This window comes from Anguilla anguilla, chromosome 6 (genome assembly GCF_013347855.1).
Source record: "Anguilla anguilla isolate fAngAng1 chromosome 6, fAngAng1.pri, whole genome shotgun sequence".
In the NCBI taxonomy this organism is placed as follows: Eukaryota; Metazoa; Chordata; class Actinopteri; order Anguilliformes; family Anguillidae; genus Anguilla; species Anguilla anguilla.
This window is the reverse complement of record NC_049206.1, coordinates 24,701,714-24,719,962: the sequence shown is the minus strand read 5'-3', so window position 1 is coordinate 24,719,962 and position 18,249 is coordinate 24,701,714. Positions and strand designations below refer to the sequence as shown.

Below are 18,249 nucleotides of genomic sequence, written 5' to 3'. Positions count from 1 at the left end.
TACAGAGAAAAATATAATTGATTCCAAAATAATTTTTTTTCTGACACAAGAAAATGGAGTCCATCAGTCATCCTTATCAGTTCTGTCAAGTCTTTTTGTGTCATATCACTACTGAATCAATGGCTGATCTTTTTACTTAAAATCTGAATCGAACAAAATTACATTTCGCTGATTCTTAAAATTAATCTCATGCAACAAAGGGGTTATTGTTATTGATGTATATTTACCTACACTTGCCGTGGAAACATTGCATTAAATACCTGTTTGTTCATCCTGTGTAGAGTATGTTTGGTCCTGGAAAAGATGCGGTTGCTGTTGGTTTGTGATGACACACCGACACGTGCATTTGATTTTCATTTCCCTGAATGACTGGCAGCTTTTGACACATCGCGTCATGACGTTTAGCGGCTGTTGGGGGCCATTTTGCTTGCATTGATTCCGGAACCGTGTTCCATTTTTTAGGCCACCTCTCAGCCCAGCGGGTGGTCCTGCAGGTGCAGCGTAGCGGGGCAAGCAGGGCGCAGTCGGTGCCGGCCTTCGTGGAGGAGATGGTGGTGCGCAGGGAGCTCGCCGACAACTTCTGCTACTACAACAAGAAGTACGACCAGGTGGAGGGTGAGTGAATGGGAGAGTCGTCACGATTGGACTATAGTCTTAGGGGACCATTCATGGAGGACCACAGTGAGGTCTCACTTTGGACGCTCAAGATGGGCATCCAGTATTAGAGGCATGTGATGGGGAATAAGGTTATTTTTGAAAAAGAGCACTGAAAGTAAAACAAAAACTAGCCAATAAAAACATTTGTTATTTTTAAAAAAATCATTTCGGTTTAAAATTAAACATGCAAAAAAGGATAAAAAGCAAGCGACCTGTTTTTCAAGCTTCTGGGTAGTTGCAGCCAGTAATTGGTGCCTGTGTTGCTTTGCTGCCTCGTGCTTATCATCACTCTAACCCTTTTGAAAAAACGTGATCAGACAGGTAGATATGAAACCAAGCCCAGTGTTGTTTACAAATGCTGTAAAACCAAATTTCCAAGTGTCTAAATTTCTTTAAAAAACTTACATTTTCCCCTGGAAACTGAAAATAATAACTGAAACTAAAGATAAAATTTAAACTAAGTAATATAAAAATAAAAGTCATGGATTTCCAAAGCTAAAATGATGTAAACCCCCCAATACTAAACTTGTGGAGATGAAATGGTAGTATAATAGAGAAAATAATATAGAAATTAAATGATTACAAGAGACCTTAACTATATTGGGCACATTTTATCATAAATCATGTATTTGTCAACAACTTAACACAGTTTATCCATCTATGGTTAGTGAAGGACAGCTGCCTTAATACAGTGTTATGATATAATCCTCCTGGAACTCTGTGTTGGAAATAGTTTAGTAAATTTATGCAGAATTTGTTACAAGTATTGAATGTATTCCAGAGTGTATTTAATGTCCTAAAATGAGTGTTGGCCTTACTAACTTAACTGTATTCTTATTACATCCCTGAATAGCAATTTTCATAATTTTTAAAAATAATGTTTCCATCTTAGGACTAGATTTGGCTGTCACCCTTAATAGCACTGGCCTATGTTTTTCAGTATTTTTATTTATGGACCTGCATCCTGTCGTTTCCTAGAAATTCAGCTTAATATTGACTCTTGAAAAATGTACATTGTGAAGAGTTGTGTTTATAAATGCTATAAAAAAAGGACTGATTTATAGTTGCATTTGAGAACGTTCTGAAATGAAGATGATTGGTCGTTTTGTCTGCGCAGGTGCGTATGATTGGGCACGGAAGACACTGCAGGATCACGCCGGAGACCCCCGCCCATATGTCTACACCCGCGAGGAGCTGGAGAAAGCCCAGACTTATGACAATCTCTGGAACGCTGCCCAGGTATAGGCATCTGGAACTAATGGACTTATGCTTCTTAGGTTCAACTACCATGCACAAACTTACACATATACACACGCCTACGTACGCTTATAAGCAGAAATGTGTGCTTACGGGGAAAATAAATTCAGTAGGTTTTATATAATTAAACACTCAGCCTCTGAAAATTACTCCCCGGGAAAGTGTCTGTCTGAAATCACCAGAAAGACACCAAGTCAATAGCTTTTAAAAGTCTGAAACAAGATGCATATAAATAGCATGCTAGCCCAAGCTCTCTCTCGCTCGTGCACACACATACATACTCACACACACGCACACACACACATACACACACGCACACACACACACCCTTGACATTTCAGGAGCCTTACTCATAGTCTGTACTAGGGCTCTCATTTCTGGGTCCTATGAGCTTACTTCCTGAACCAAGGAGATAAATCACAGTGCCTGATTTCCTCTATTATTGCATACCTGTCACACTGAATGGTTTCAGATTCAGATTTAGACAAAATGTGACATTAAACAAAGGGAACCTGAGTAAAAAACACAAAACACATTTTTAAAATTATTTCATTTTTTTTAAATGCAAAAAGTTATCAAACAGCCAGATCACCTGTGTGAAAAAGTAATTGCCCCCCTTAGTTCATGTCTTATCTACAAGTCTTTGGACAAGAACTAGAAGAAACTGCACGCTTTCAGCTGTTTCTCTCCTGTCTCAGTACCAGATGGTTACAGAGGGCAAGATGCATGGGTTCATGCGGATGTACTGGGCCAAGAAAATACTGGAGTGGACCTCCTCACCAGAGGAGGCGCTGTCCATTGCCATCTACCTGAATGATCGCTATGAGCTGGATGGGCGGGACCCCAATGGATACGTAGGTAAGCAAGGGTGAAAAAAAAGAAGGTGAGTTATGGGTGGCAGGGGGCTATACAACCAAATCAATTTTAGAGAATTTTACACCTGCAGATCAAATGCTCCTAGAAAGGTATGACTTGACCATGACATTGTGTACAACTGTGTCTTAATAGCACAATAAAAACGCCATTATATCCCATGCAAGAATGGTGATGGTGTTGAAGCAATGAAACATTCTAAACTAATTCCTTCTAGCCAGATTGAGAGTTTAGAGGAGGTCAACCCTTCCACACAGAAAGATGAGGTCGATCTAATAGCCACACAGCTACAAGAAAGAGGGCGAGCTCAGTCGGGCAAATTAGTGCAGCTTTGGCCCTAATCAGATTCCACATTTGAAAAATTGATCCAAGCAAAGTGGTGGTGGATCCTTATACAGTCCCATCGATTGGTTGTGCAACTTTCCATTACTTGGAAATTATCATACTGATGTGGAAAACCCAGAACGGTTGTTTACTTCTTGCGTTTCAAGTATAGGTTTAGCCATCGCATTTTGTCCTTTGTTCTGCCGTTAAAAGTTTTGTGTTGTTGGTTCGAAATACTACTAGTAACTCCAGGAAATGCATGTTTGTTGGGACACTTTGTTGACTGGTTTCAACTTTATTGCTTAGAGCTTCATTATTTTGCATTATTTTGGTGGTTCCATTGTCATGTTTAAAGCGCACACCTTATTTTCTTTGATGGGCTGTAATTAAACAGGACTTTTAATTATGAAATGTTTTATTGCGAAATTTAATTGAATTTGGGAAATTGCTTGGTGTGAGAACATGGAGGAGATAAGTATGTTCCGGAAGGAAAATGGCCTTCTAGATTCTGTATAAATTCTCCCTTTGTTTCTCCTTCTCACTGTGTGCAGGATGCATGTGGTCCATTTGTGGAATCCATGACCAGGGCTGGAAGGAGAGGCCTATATTTGGGAAGGTGCGCTACATGAACTACGCCGGCTGCACTCGCAAGTTTGACGTGGCACAGTTTGAGAAGCAGTACTGTCCTAAAAGGCTGTGACCGTGTCGGTGGAGAATCGCTGCCGTCTGTCCACATTCAGATAATCTCGGAGCTACCTGCGTCACTGCGGTGCTGCGCCGTGATGCTCGTTTGATTGGTCCACTGCTGTGTCTTTTCCATTTCCTGTTTTGTTTCAGTTTTAAAAAGTTCAAACTGCCAATAATACGTATAGCTACAGTGGTATGTACTAATGAAATGAGGTCACTTCCAGCTCGAGAAAACGTGAACTGACTCAAAGGAGTATAGCTGAGCTAATTTTTTCTAGGCTGTGACAGACCTTTGGGGCAGACTGATGCTCAAAATAAAGACTGAGCAACCCCCCACCTACACCCAAAAAAATTGCAGTGTAAACTAGTGTCAACTCTTAATGTTAATTAGTGGCCTCATTGCGACACTGCCGCTCTGTGCAATAATAATAGGTCTTTATAATGTAAGTCTAGATGATAATTCAATTCTCAATACCAGCTGTTTCTGTAATGCACTACAGATCCCATGGCATAAAAACATCTGCAGTGCGCTCGGTTTTATCATGGTAGACCTCTTTCATTGAAAAGATTTTTGAAGCAATTTCACATTGAGAACTAAATTTAACAAACTAAATGCAAAACCATGCTGAGGATACTTCTGAGAAAATCTGGATGGGGCAGTGAAGCTAGATGAGCGAAATGTTTCCGGTGCTTCATGCCATAGCCAGCCGTTATTCTCCTTCCGCGCTTTTGTTTTTTCCATTTTTGTCAAGCCTAGAGCATTGGCTTAGAGCATCTGCTTTGCGTGGTGAGACCTGAGAGGAACCACAAGAAACCAAAGTCTCTCACCGCAGGAGAAAGTTTTTTCGTGTCAAGCTACCGATTAGTTGAACGTTTACCACTCGTTTGTGTGTTATTTTCCCCTTTGTAGAAAAAAGTTAGAACTAGAAGTGGAAATCTGTCATGGAAATGCCTGCTATCTGATGACTCAGCCTTTCTTGAACTCCCCCTCCCTGGTAAATAAGCAAACGTCATGCATTGAAGAAGGATACAATATTTATTTGTACTCGTTTTTATGAATAAATATAATAAAACAACGTGTTACAGTAATACTTATCGTCATTTAAGGCAGTGATACATTGCATAATACCCAGCTAATTTATTACTGCATTGAGCAGGTTGAGCAGTGCTGTAACAGACTACCCGACAACATGAAAGAAATCAACATAAGCTAGGCTTCACCATCGTATATTTAAACCTGCAGGTCATTCAGTGTGTAATAGCGCTGTAATACGGAGTTTGAGACTGCTTTCAAAACTAATGTTAGTGTACTAACATTAGTTTTGAAAGCAGTCTCAAACTCTGGGCATTACACCTGAATAAAGAAAGGCTTTAATTCCATATATCTAAGCTTGAAAGCTATTTCATTATTGCTAGCTAATGGTAGGCCTACTTACCGATCCATCACGTGTCTGTTCTGCGACCACTAGGAGATGAATGTCACACTAGCAACAACAGGGAGGGAGGGAGAGAAGGCACTGCACCATGCACTAGCTTTTTAGCAAAGCTACATTTTTTGTAGATAGTTGGTGAAGTCCTCCTCAGGAAAATTTGCAGTACAATTATTAACTTCATTTTTTGGAAGAGAAAAAAGCGTATTGGTTTTCCTGTGTCCAGTGAAGGCACAATGCTTAGGCATTTTCAACTTAGCTTGCCTGCGGTGGTAAGAGTAGTAAGAGCATCATTGACATGTTACAAGGAAGAAAGGATGTTAGAAAGGATTTCACACATTTTAGTGACATACATTGTATCCGGTTAAATCCGGCTATTGAACACTTGATGTTTAGCCAAGAGGGAAAACAAGCCAATTTCAGGCCTGGCTTTTCTACATTTTTTTTCATTAATCATTTTAAAACAAAAATTTCTCGGTCATTTGTGAAAGAAAAAAAAAACATTAAAACAACACATTAACAAAGAATTCGGATTTCAGCTTTCTGGACCTTTTAGTCAACGTAGTAATACATTCTCTCTACTCAAGAGGGCACTGTAACTATGAAGAAAGAGATTTACTTTTAGCTGTATTTGGTTGTAACATTGGCCTGAGCGTTTTACTGTAAGGTTGAACTCAATGTGTGTGCTGCTCTCAGTGGCTGTACATTCATGTGAGCACTCCTAATCAAAGCATTGCACCCTTTTGCCAACATCTGCCAGCATGCTGAGGGTGTAAATTAGGGTGCCTCCTTGTCCACCCTGCCAGTGTTCAGTTACACAATGTGCAATGTTTCTTCAGCAATGTGTCAAAAATTGAGTGGGGGAGAAAAATGAAGGGAGACTTTAAAAAGCCAGGGTCTGAGTGCACAAAGCTTCTCTGAGCCAAGGAAGCCTTTTTTTTTTCTTGTAAAATTTGTCCAGAAAAGGAGCTGGATCATCTTGAAAGAACCATTGGGCCAGCTGTACAGTGTCAATTTTATAACTCTGTTTCTCTGATGATGGATAGTGTTGAGCCTGAGCGTGCACAGGTGACCCTTATATGGAGATAAATGAGGGTGACAGCCGTGCAGGGAACCCCGATGGGGTGAAGTGCACTGCACTGGCCGCACTGAGCTTGGTGTTAGTGTTCAGCTCCACGGTGTTCGGGTTCCTCGCCATTCGGCCCGGCTCTGCGGACGTCATTCTACGGCAGTTTCCGATGTCGGTGGCCTGCGCTACTGCCCCCTTGCTGGGTGCGGCGCGGGCCCTGTTCCGTGTGGCCCCTGGAAGAAGGTGATGGTGGAGTACTCCACGCTGTCCTGGGGCTGTGGTGGTGGAGAGCTCCTCCTGTCTCCTTCCTTCCCCCCAGGCCTTCTGTGAAAATCCAGAACATTGTATTCTACAGAGCTGGATCCCTCCTGCTCTACCTGCCAGAGTGAAATTAAGGTAAGTCATACTACATACTGACCCTTTGGGGTAATTATTCATCTGCATTTGGCCCAAACCTAGCTACTTAGGAGCAGTGAGCAGGCACAGTGCAGTGCAACTCCAGTTCTGAGGCCAGTGCCTTGGTCTAGGGCAATGGCAGGAGTCTACCTAACCTGACACAGTCGTTTCATATAATAATAATAATAATAATAATAATAATAATAATTATAACAATCTTCATCAACATGATTAGCAAGACCATTCAGGGGTGGCCAACCCTTGTCCCAAAGAGCTGCAGGGTAGCTGGTGTATGACGCGAGTCTCCTTTGTAATAACAATGTAATAATGAATAAAATACTCTGTGGCCACCCCAGTCATAATTACTATATTAAGCCATTCAATAATATGCTGTACAATAATACGCCATTCAAACAGGCTGCTCAGAAGTCTGGTGCAGAGGTGTTTTATCCCATAAATGTAATTATAGTTCCATCATAAGAACTTATTTCTTATAACAGAACGCATTTACAAATTTATGCACTTCCTCATTTGTGTGCTTGTGATGTGGGATCACTCTTGCTCATGATGCTGTGATTCTCAGTAAAGCCTGTAAACGAGGAAGACTTCCTGGAAGAAGGAAATTAAGACTAGCTCTCACCTGACACTTGGCACCGGCGCCCTGCGTACATTGTTCTTGGTGTGGAAGCTGACAATCTGGAGAGAGTGACACTAGTTAGCAATTTAGACTCAGTGATCCTCTCAGCAGCATGACCTCCATTGCATTTGAATGTGTAACATCCCACAGACAGATGGGTGGGTGCGCTGTGCAAGAGCAGATGTAGGTGTATTATGTTACTTGGCTTTTCAATATCTGCATTATTACTATTAAGACCCATTGCCCAAGCCAGTCAAACAGCTTGTGAGTTTGGCTCCACGTGAAAATTAGCTGTGAAAGGAAATAATGATACTTATAGTTAGAACTCCATTTTTACACTTTCTCGCATTGTCTTCGCAAATTTAAAACGGCCAATCACGTAGGCTACATCCGGGCACGTGCTGTGATCCCCCATGCTGATGAGGGAGTGTACACCAGCACACGCACTCCTCCGGAGCACGTGATGTTGCCAGTGGCTGCTGATTTTTTGCAGGAGAGACATGACACGACTAATAAATTCAAAATAATGAACAATTTTCCTGTATTATACTTGAACACACCTAGAAGAAACTATGGTAACGGTCTGACGACCACAGAGGTCAATAAATAACCACTGATATATGTAAATTTGAATCAAATACACACCAAAATGTTATGGCTAACATGAAAAGCCTGTCCCCATTTACAGCCATCACTATAATGTTTTTGCCTGGAAGCCACTGTTCCTGGTTATGAGTCTTGTGGTCAAAGTGTTAACAGTCAGCTGTGGATCTGAGTGCTCACATTTGCCACTTGGTAGTGGTTTTTGTGAACAAGTAGTTTCTGTGAAAAAACAAATATATGCTAATTTGACTTTGAGATGCCGGGAACATCTTACGAGGCGGCTGCGCCAAATGAAACCCTAAACCACTGTCTGAGTCACGGGAAGACGCTTGCGCAGCCTGATCGACTAGCATTTACCGCAGAGCGATGAGACACGGATCGCACCCAAATGAATCCTCCCTAACACCCGGCTGATGCTATTGCCAATTATGCGGGGCTACCAGCCACCGCACAGGCACTGCTGGGATTTGATTCCCCTCGACTCCCCTTAGCCACATAATCACATAAAATTTGTTGACAAATGCAATTAAGCGGATTCTACTGTATTACAGCATCAGTCTAATCTATTACTTGTTGAAAAGATATTTAACAAAAAATATAGGCCTACCAGATTCAGTAAATTAGCAGTCCAGGCTATAGCCAGCTTCTGGTTTGTTAGCTGAATAACTTGCATGTTTCAGTAGGCTCATACTCGGGGGTGTAGCACAAAATTCTGGGCCCTATACATAAGCAGCCTCTGTGGGCCCCCTTCCTCTCTTGATCCATGTCTCTCACACATCATTCCAGGCTTCTCAAGGGCCCTCCCCCCATTCGGGCCGTGGGTAGTCAGTCCCACTTTTCCCCTCACTACGACGCCCCTGCTCATACTGCTTGACTATGACCACTAATGTTGTTAGGGAATCAAGAGGATGATCCCAGACAGGGGGTAAAGAGGAAAGAGACCCAGCAACAAATTTAAGGAATTTGGACAAGCCAAGAAGACTCTGGTTAGCTATAATTCTGAAAGTTTGCATCATTCTTAGAAAAAAAATGAAACCATAATGTTACCCTCAACCTTGTCCTCTGTTTGTACATCAAGGGGGCAAATTCAGCATGGTTGCAATACAAATGGAGGCTTTATAATGAAATGAAGGGAAATAATCATAACAAAAAATCTAGCTCTAGAGGTAATACAACTAGCATAGTTAACCAGCCAGCTAAGTAGCACCTCCACAAAGGGATGTAGAAGGCGGGAGAAAGAGCAGGTTGGAAAATGAGGGAGACTGGGAGAGGGATAAGATTGGGAGAGGCATTAAGAGTGGAAATAGCAAAATAACTACAGCTAACTATTACAAATCCCTATTGATAAAGCAGATAATGCGATTCTCTATGGCAAAAGAGTGTTTCGCTCAGTCTCAAAGAGCTTGTTTTAGCGGCACCAGAATATGATTATTTGCCTCAAACTATGGACAGAGATATTGAAAATCTTCAAATTAATTAAAAACCATTTTCACTTCATGTTCAGAAACAGAATTAACCCAACCCTGCTTTGAACCACTGTGAAAGAACATGCGTTGTTGGTTTGAGGTCTGTTTCGTGTGGCTCTTCCTGGAACAGTTTTTTTCTCAGCCTCAGCACAGATGATATGCATTTTGGGTCAGTCTGCTATTTGTGACATCCTTCCGTGACTGTTTTTGTCAAGTCTGCCAAAATGCGGGTCTGTAGTGGTTTCTTACCATTCTGTTCTTCCTTTGTACTCCCCCAAGTAGCGGCTGTGTGTTGATCTAAATTTGTTGGGGACTGCATACTTAAAGATCATGAAGGATTTGCGTAAGCATATTCACTGTTAGCCCAGACACTGGAGCACCCTGTGTATTTGGGTCAGTGAAGGGAGGATGAGGGGTCTATTTAAAGTGACTGAAATTGAAACATCCTCATTCCCTTCCCTCAAGAAGTAATTTCAAGAGTGTTTAGACAAATTGCATCTATTAATTGATCTTAACTATATGGTGGCTCTGAAGTGCAAAACACAAAAACAAAAAGAAAACGCAAAAACAAAAACTTTTGGCCCTGAGGTGCAGATTCAGAGCCACCGTATAACTAATCTGCTTATCTCGACTCTCAATAAAAATGAATTTCTAGTAATTAAATTAATATGAAACATTTATTTACACATTGAAAAGGTTAATGAACAAACAAAAAACTTATGTGGGATCTAGCTATGACACATTCTGAAAAACATCTTATAGTCAATAAAGAAACCTCTGTTGCACATTTGATGAGAATTTTCAACGCTATGTCGAAAGGTAGGGAATGAGAGATCAGGCATACTTTTATATATTACCGAACGATCATAGTGTGTTTCTAACTTGCTGTCAATGAAGCTTTCTTTCATCCTCTAATTTACTGGTGATGTTGTGCTAAGCTATACAATAGCAGCTTTCTTAACACCACACACAGTGCAACATTTACTTTACTCCACAGATCTTTTTTTGAACAAATAAATTAATTTGTGTTATTCATGTCCAAATCAAGGTATTTTGATGATTCAAATGAATAATTTCTGCATATCACAAACACGCAACTGCATCTGTTTGCTAGCTTTGTGCATATTCTAAGACAGTCCTCAAGTTTTTGGCCATGATGAAGTGAAACCAATACTTTGAAATGTTCAAACTGACATTCCATTCCTTGTAGCTTACTATATCCCCTCACTTCAGAAGAAAGAAAATGCTACAGCAGGGGACAGTTAAGAGCAAACTTTGTGATTACTTCCCATCAAATCATTCTCATAATGGACATGTTTCTTGATCAAGCAAAATAAATTGAAAGCTACATTTATTGTTGCACTTCCCTTCAAGGTTGTGCCCTTGCTGTGAATGCATGTACAGGAGAAGTGGTCGGAAATTAGTTGTAAATATTTCCATGCCACATTTGGTGATAAAAAAGAAGCAGCATGCTTAACCATTCTATCAAGAGTGCTATAACCCTGGGTGCTGAGAGTCATCGGAAATAAGGTCTCAAAGTTCCACTTCGATGTTCGACTCGTGATAGAACTTATGAGAATGGGAAACCGAAACTTTTGCAATCACTGAACCCTTTGCCATAAACACCTGCACTGAAATTTCAATGGACCTCTAAATAGAATAACCTGCAATGCTAATGTGTACTAAATATGATATTGGTGTGATGTATGAACTGTCATATGGTCTGAAAACTGCTGTTGTCCATGACACATTTTCTCCATCATTTGGTTCAGTAGGCAGTGGCAGATTCTAGCTACATTTATTTGGATGATTGATGAGACATTACCAACACTGCACACCAATGTTAAATAATTATTTGAAATTGAAATCTTTCAATTCAAGATTTTAAAATGCTCCACAGAACCCTAAGAATTTTCAATTAAACATGTTACAAACCAAAATTTACATTATGAAAGAATCATTTTGTACTGAATATTACTGAAAAGTAGTTCATTTTAAAATCGCCAGTAATCCACAGATATTTTACTGAATCAAGAAAGTTAAAACTATTTCAAATAATAATTTGACCCCGGTTTGAAAAGTTGACAGTGAGAACTGAACCTCCTTTTATCCTCGTACTCAAACCCCTCCCACCAATCCCCACCCTTGCAACAAACCATACTCACCTGTGCTTTTATTATGCATCAAATATTGCCACCCTAGCAACACAGAGGACAGAATCATCATGATGACCACAATCCCAGTGATGATGGGTATGTATACAGATGAAGTGGTTTCGGAAGGGACACTCCCTGTGTGATTAGAAGTGGGAGGAGTCACTGGAAGGAAGAATAAGTAAACGTGAGAGATCTGGATCTTTGTCACATTGTGCCAAGACATTGGTAGTCTATCCCTTTACATACAAAGCTTCCTTGTAAGAACACATCTCTATCCTTGGCCATCTATTTTTAATAGATAGGTTTTCATTCTGTATTTAAGAATGTGTCTGAGATATCAGTGAATCTACCTGACAAATAAATTAACCTAAGTCTGCTAGTGAAGCGGGTTGCAGATGCAATACCTGTGATGTGCTCTTCAACGTGGATCCTAAGAATTGTTCTCTTGCTTTCAATAAGCTTCACAGCTGGTTCTTTGTAGTACAGAGAGACATAGTACTCTCCTGCATCAGTAGTCCTCAGGTTGGAGATATAGAGAATGGGCTCACGGGAAATGAGGCTGAAGTTACGCCTGTTGTCCATTGGCATTTTGTTAGACTCTTCTATCTTTGACCGATTCTTATGCAGATTGGCATACGTGAAAGTAAAATTGTTGTTGAGATTTCCTTTAAATGTGAACCGGATAGTGATATTCTTGCCCTTTGTCCCTTCGATTTCTTCAGCCTGGAGGTAATCTATCCAGAAGGAAAGAATGCATTTTGTATTAAAGCTTCAACAGACTGTATGTTAGCATCATGCAGGTAGATTTTATGTCATGAACTGTATGGAAAGCAACGGCAGTTCTAATTGAAATAGTTGTGCCAAAAAACATTACCCACTACCCTGCCCTTAAGTGGAACTCACGTAACATATGTCTGCTTCATGGTATTACAATGGACAAGAATTTATAAATAAATTTGACATGGGATTATTTGGACATTATAACAAATTGATATTACTGTATTACATTGTGGTGATTCTGAGACCACTTACATGGTCATTAATGGAATTTGTTTGGTTTTGCTTGGGAACTGTTTGGCCTTATTCTGGTTTTCTTTATATCAGAAAGATGTGCAGTTTATTAGTAGAGCCCAGCCTTAAAGTACCTAACAGGATTATCCAGTGACATTTCTGAATGTGCAAAATGTCCAAAATTAGTATAAAAATATAAAACAGAGTAGCAGCAAAGCATTTCTCCCACTGCAGATCTTCGTCAGGCAAAATGACTCACCTGCAAATGGTAAATGTTTCCTTTACCCTGTTTTGTGTTCATTGACATCTAGTTATTCATTTCTGTAGTTTTTTTCAATAGTGTGCAAATGATCACATCTACTGTGTAACAGTGCTAGGTGGGTGCTACTATACTAATATACAATTTTTTTCAATAATAAGTGCTCATATATTTTTCTTCCTTTGGATATAGGTTTTTTGAGTGCATCTTATATGTCACTATAGCTCACCATTTGGAACATCCTTTATATCAGACACTTTATATCAACCTTTCCAAATTGCATTCTTTAGCAATAGTACTGAGACATACCCCTTTGACTAATGAGGATAGTATTTACGTTTCTCAAAGTCACTGGATTTCATTTAACGCTGGATTTCATTTAAGTTAGAGCTTGATATTGATAAGACATAATCGCTGGTGCTACTTCATGTTTCTCGTGGGTTCGGTTGAATGCTGTGAACCCGTTGGCTGTGGAGCATTGCAAAATCATCAATGTCACATGGTTGTATATTATCATATCAGAAATACTAGATAAATAAATATTTGTATGACAAATTATTAAAATAATTATTTTATAATAATGATAATAATACAAATTTTTAAAATAAAGAAAAATACAAAAATAATAAAGCAATATTTTAGGTTTATATGTTAGCAACTCATGCTAAAGCATGACATGCCTTTCTTCATTTGGTAGGTTATCTTGACCCCATCATTTGGCTGGAGAAGCTTACTTGACTTGGTAGTTCTCTATGGTCTTTATTCTAAGTGGAAAATAAAGCAGCTGTTTTGATTGCCCACATCAAGAAACCAAATGCCCCACCACACCTACAGATAATTTACTCCTCTTAAACCAACCATTTTTATAACTGTGCCTCAGTCTCACTGCTGTTTTTATTCACAAAATTATAGAAATTGAATTGGATGTGCCTTTGTTCGCCATCACCGTGAGTGTGATAATTGCGCCTTGCCCGTGAAATTAAGACCCAACGTTTCCTCCTCCCACTTGTCTGTGTGGGCCTAAATGGGGAAATGCACAGTGACAAGAATCAGGGCCTAATGTCACCTTTTGAGATAAAGCATATTCTTGTAAGCATTCTTCCTGGCAGAGGGGACGCAGCAACAAGCTGAGCTTACAACACAACAAGGCATTCCAAAATGCGGATGGTAACTAATGTCTGGATGCACTGCAGTGCTCTGTGAATTTTAACCCCATCTCACAATGCTTCCTGTCACATGGTTCCTGTACAGAACTGACATCACACCTGTGGTTAGTCTGACATCACACAGCTTTTCCCCTCATTGTAGACAAACACTAGAGATAGACTGGAACATTTTCAGGTACTGTTCTTCGATTCCCGCAATGAACATACCGTTAGCTCCATAATGTTTGGGACAAAGACTTTTTATTTTAAATTTTCTTGATTTGGCTCTGTACTCCACTATTTTAGATTTGTAATCAAACAATTGATGTGCGGTAAAGGTTCAGATTCTCAGCTTTTAATAAAGATTATTTTTGTACACTTTGATTTCACTGTGTCGAATTACAGCATCATTATACATAGACCCCCCCCCCCCCCCCCCCCCCACCCCCCATCCCCCATATCAGAGACAACATAATTTCTGGGACAAATGGCCTTCTAATTAGTCAGTTGTGTTAAATTGTTTTCTTTGTTCAGGTATAAGAGAGCTTTCGGTATCTAGTCTGGATTTATAGGCTTTTGATTGCCTCTGCAGTCTGTTACTGGCATTTATCAACATGAGGACCAGAGTTAGGCCAATGAAAGTTAAGAAAGCCTCTATGAGGCTGAAAAAAGATACAAAAAGTCAGAGACATAAGCCAAGCCTTAGGCTCACCAAAATCTGTTTGGAACATCATTAAGAAGAAAGAGGGCACCGCTGAACTCAGTAATCGCAAAGGGCCTGGTAGGCTAAGGAAGACACAATTGATGACCAAAGAATTCTCACCATAATGAAGAAAAACTCTCAAACACCTGTCCGACAGATCAGAAATACTCTTCAGGGGCAGACGTAGATGTGTCAGTGACTGCTGTCCAAAAAAAGCTTCACTAACAGAACTACAGAGGCTACACTGCAAGATGAAAACCACTAGTTAGCCACAAAAAAAGGATGACCAGGTTAAAGTTTTCTAAGCACCTTTTCCAGAGTTCTGAAAAAAGATTTTGTGGGCAGATGAGATGAATATTCACTTGTACTGGAGTGATGGCAACAGAAAAGTATGGTGGCCAAAAGGAACTGCCCAAGATCCAAAAAAATTGCTTTGGGCAAGAGGCAGAAATGTACTCTGGACAGGCTGCCAGTTCATTGCAGGACACACACACACACACCATTCACTCACACACTCATACCTAGGGACAGTTTAAACCCTCCAATCAACCTGTGGGAGGAAACTGGAGTACCCGGAGGTAATCCAACAGAATGTGGTTCATACATTAAATATGTCACAAACAGTATGGTGCCCTGAAATGGGGATGATGTATAAAAAGTTCTGTAATCTTCAAATGCTTAAAAATAACCTTGAATAAAAGCTGAGAAGGTGCACTTCAAGTGAATTGTTTGATTACAAATCTAAAATGTTAGCCTACAGAGATTAATAAAGAAAAAATATTTTTATTTGTTCCAAACATGGAACTACCTGTATATGGGCGGATGTGGTGTTTCTCACCGTGGTAAATGATAGCATGTGCTGATGTGGAAAAAATGACTTATGTTAATATTAGTTATTGCTCCATTTAGGTTTGGAAATGGCTATACAAGCAAGATTCTCCGTAAACAGTTTGCTTTCCATTTTCCATGTCCTGAAAAAATAAACTAAACAGTTAAAACAGATTTCATATTCTTGCAATCATGTGGCTAAATAAGTATCACATTATTTAGTGGGTGCGTGTTGTGAAAAAAATTCACATTTCAATTTTTAATGACACTGTCCAGAAAATAGAAATTTTGAGGGAACGCTGCAAAGTAACATTGAATGTGTGTGTGTGTGTGTGTAAATGCACAGGTGTGCGTTAACCATGATTGGCTGTGCATTGTTAAAAAATATACAAAGCCATAGGTATACGCAAGTTGCAGAAATAAGGTAGAATTTGGAGAATAATACATAATGTAATTAATTACTTGTTTTAAAGAGCTAGACTCACACTTTGTTGGAGTTACAAAAAATTAAGCTCATCGGCTGTTAAAAAAATAATTTGTGTGTGTATGCACTCTAGCAATATGTATAATTTGTAAATAAATAAATATGAAAAGATATCTGGCTAAATAGTTTCAAACATCACCCTTCAATGGACTCTGTCGGCACCCAAAAACTTACATTGCCAAGGTGCTCAGTAAGACCACTACCACATAAAATAAGAGTTAATATCTCAAAAAATAATAATAAAGCGGCTAATGGTTCTTAAATTGCACAACAGCATAAATGTAGCATAAACATTAAATCTGTGATTCCCTACTACTCAATTACTCTATGACTAACACTTCTTGCATCAGCAAAGTCAATCAAAAAAACCTGGAAACTCCTTCTCCCACCTCTTATCTTCTGTAGGTTTCACAATAAAAACTAAACATTTTTAAAAAATCAACAAGGCATGCTGGGGTTTGAAAAGGCACTGTTTTCTGAGACTAAACATTAGTTAAGATTCAACATTCCTCTTCGTAGCTGAGCTCAGTAGACATAGGTTGAATTGGTTGTAATTTAAACTGAAATGTATTCTTTGGTATTGGACCCTCTCTGGATTTCACTGAATATACAACATTTTGGGTGTTTTTAGCTCATCCTAGGTTTGACTGAGTTTAACTGAGTCTATTTGTCCACATGGCATGGCAAATTGCACTTCTGTAAAGTATCTGTGACTCAGTAAAGGTGGTGCATGACACATGCTACTTAAAGTAAATATACTTCTCTAATATAATGCTCTAATATACTGTATTTTGACTCAGCTGGACTAAGACAAGGGAGTCTATATGTGAGAGTCAAAACTCGGTAGGACTAAGGCATGGGAGTCTATTTTTGGAATCCATTGCGGGTGTATTACCATGTGGATAGTGTATTAAGATATTTTGGTTCTAGGATGGTAAAGGTTAGCGTACCTGTAGTGGTCTATTTGTTATACTTACACTTGCTGATTTGGGAGTGTTTCACTGTTGCTTACATAGCTATAGTAGATGCGCCTATGTCTTTTTTGCAACCTTTTGGTGGTTGCTGTCTGTTTAATATGGATTAGTGCTCATTAGGGTACTTATGTTCTTGTTTGTATAAATTAGTGCACTTATTGCACTTGCTGTCACACTTGGCACTATACCCCGCTCCTCCCTCCCGCCCCCCCACTAGGGAATTTTGGCACATTGATCTGGTCTTTGCACTTGTGTTTGCACGGTAAATTGCTCTGGATAAATGTGTTTGCCAAATGGCAGTAAATAAGGAACCTTATACACAGAAAAAGTCTATGAATATTCATGACTAGCAAGGGGAAAAAAATCCCCTAAAATATTTCTGTGTCACATTTTCCACAAGTAAAGCACAAGAGCACAACATGACAATGTAAATCTGTGGGTTTATGCAATTTTCCCTCCCCAGCCCACACAGCTACATAATAGTGTATTTCATAATATGCTCTTTTCCATTGGTAAAATGCAGGGAGAATTCACTGCAACGTCTTGAAATGTTGATATGTTAACAATATGTTTCTGACTTTATAGTGTGACATTTACGAAGGCTTAAAATATCTTGTTTAGCTGGGCTCATGGCTTTAATCCAAGCACACTGATACAAGGGACTAAACTGAGGAAAGAGGAACGAGTAAGAGACAGACAAAGTGTGTCAGGAGATCGTTTTGAGACAAACAGCCTGTAAATGCAGATGTTTAAGTACAGCTAGTATAAGATTAATATTCTCTAAGAAACAATAAATACAGAAGTTTAAGGTGTATGTCACCTGGGGGCTATTTAACAAAGTGCAACTGAGAAGTTAACTAGCTAACTTGAAGAACAATTTTCAACATGAAATCTTATTGAACAAAACACTTAATTTACATTTACAAATATTTATGAAAGCTAGCCAGCTAACGTCATGAAATACCGCCCAGATTTGTCATTTCAAATGATCGTTCAGGTGTTCGGGGTGATTCAGTCAGCATTTGAAACAACATCAATGAAGTCACCATTTGAAACACCATTTATGTTCTAGTCCAGATATCTTGGTTGTACTACCATTGAGACAAAGAGAATGATCTGTGACTTACCTGTAAAAAAGAACAAGAGTGACAGTAGCATGGACAGCTTGACAGAACGGCCCATGATCCCAGAGGACTGGAACTTTGATGGCTGTTGGTGTTTTCGAGCCCTTTTCTATATTGCTATACAGTCTCTCTCTGTCGTACTCTCGGTGGATTCTACATTATCAAG

General features: G+C 39.5%; 2 protein-coding genes across 3 annotated transcripts in view; one reads left to right on the top strand and one right to left on the bottom strand.

Moving 5' to 3' along the window:
* The window catches only part of cpdp (CPD photolyase), a 14,678-nt gene extending 9,804 nt beyond the window's left edge, over positions 1–4,874 (top strand). For both annotated transcript variants that reach the window (XM_035422520.1, XM_035422521.1), the window contains exons 7-10: positions 463–615; positions 1,775–1,896; positions 2,613–2,772; positions 3,663–4,874. In XM_035422520.1, coding sequence (XP_035278411.1) covers positions 463–615; positions 1,775–1,896; positions 2,613–2,772; positions 3,663–3,811 — 584 coding nt within the window. In that variant the 3' untranslated portion in view covers positions 3,812–4,874. The remainder of the gene's footprint in view (positions 1–462; positions 616–1,774; positions 1,897–2,612; positions 2,773–3,662) is intronic.
* LOC118229943 lies at positions 4,814–18,249 on the bottom strand. Its single transcript, XM_035422524.1, has 5 exons — positions 18,087–18,249; positions 11,960–12,289; positions 11,565–11,717; positions 7,334–7,389; positions 4,814–6,621 (listed from the first exon to the last, which is right to left on the bottom strand). Exons 1-5 carry the CDS (start codon positions 18,139–18,141, stop codon positions 6,304–6,306), a joined length of 912 nt encoding a protein of 303 aa, XP_035278415.1. The 5' UTR covers positions 18,142–18,249; the 3' UTR covers positions 4,814–6,303.

Bases quoted from the DNA above. Each gene is read 5' to 3' on its own strand.
- LOC118229943 (XM_035422524.1), bottom strand. From the start codon at position 18,141: ATGGGCCGTTCTGTCAAGCTGTCCATGCTACTGTCACTCTTGTTCTTT. The intron at 11,718-11,959 runs GTATTGCATCTG...TCTTCCTTCCAG, and splicing joins CGTTGAAGAGCACATCACAG to TGACTCCTCCCACTTCTAAT. The intron at 6,622-7,333 runs GTGAGAGCTAGT...GGATTTTCACAG, and splicing joins GCGCCGGTGCCAAGTGTCAG to AAGGCCTGGGGGGAAGGAAG.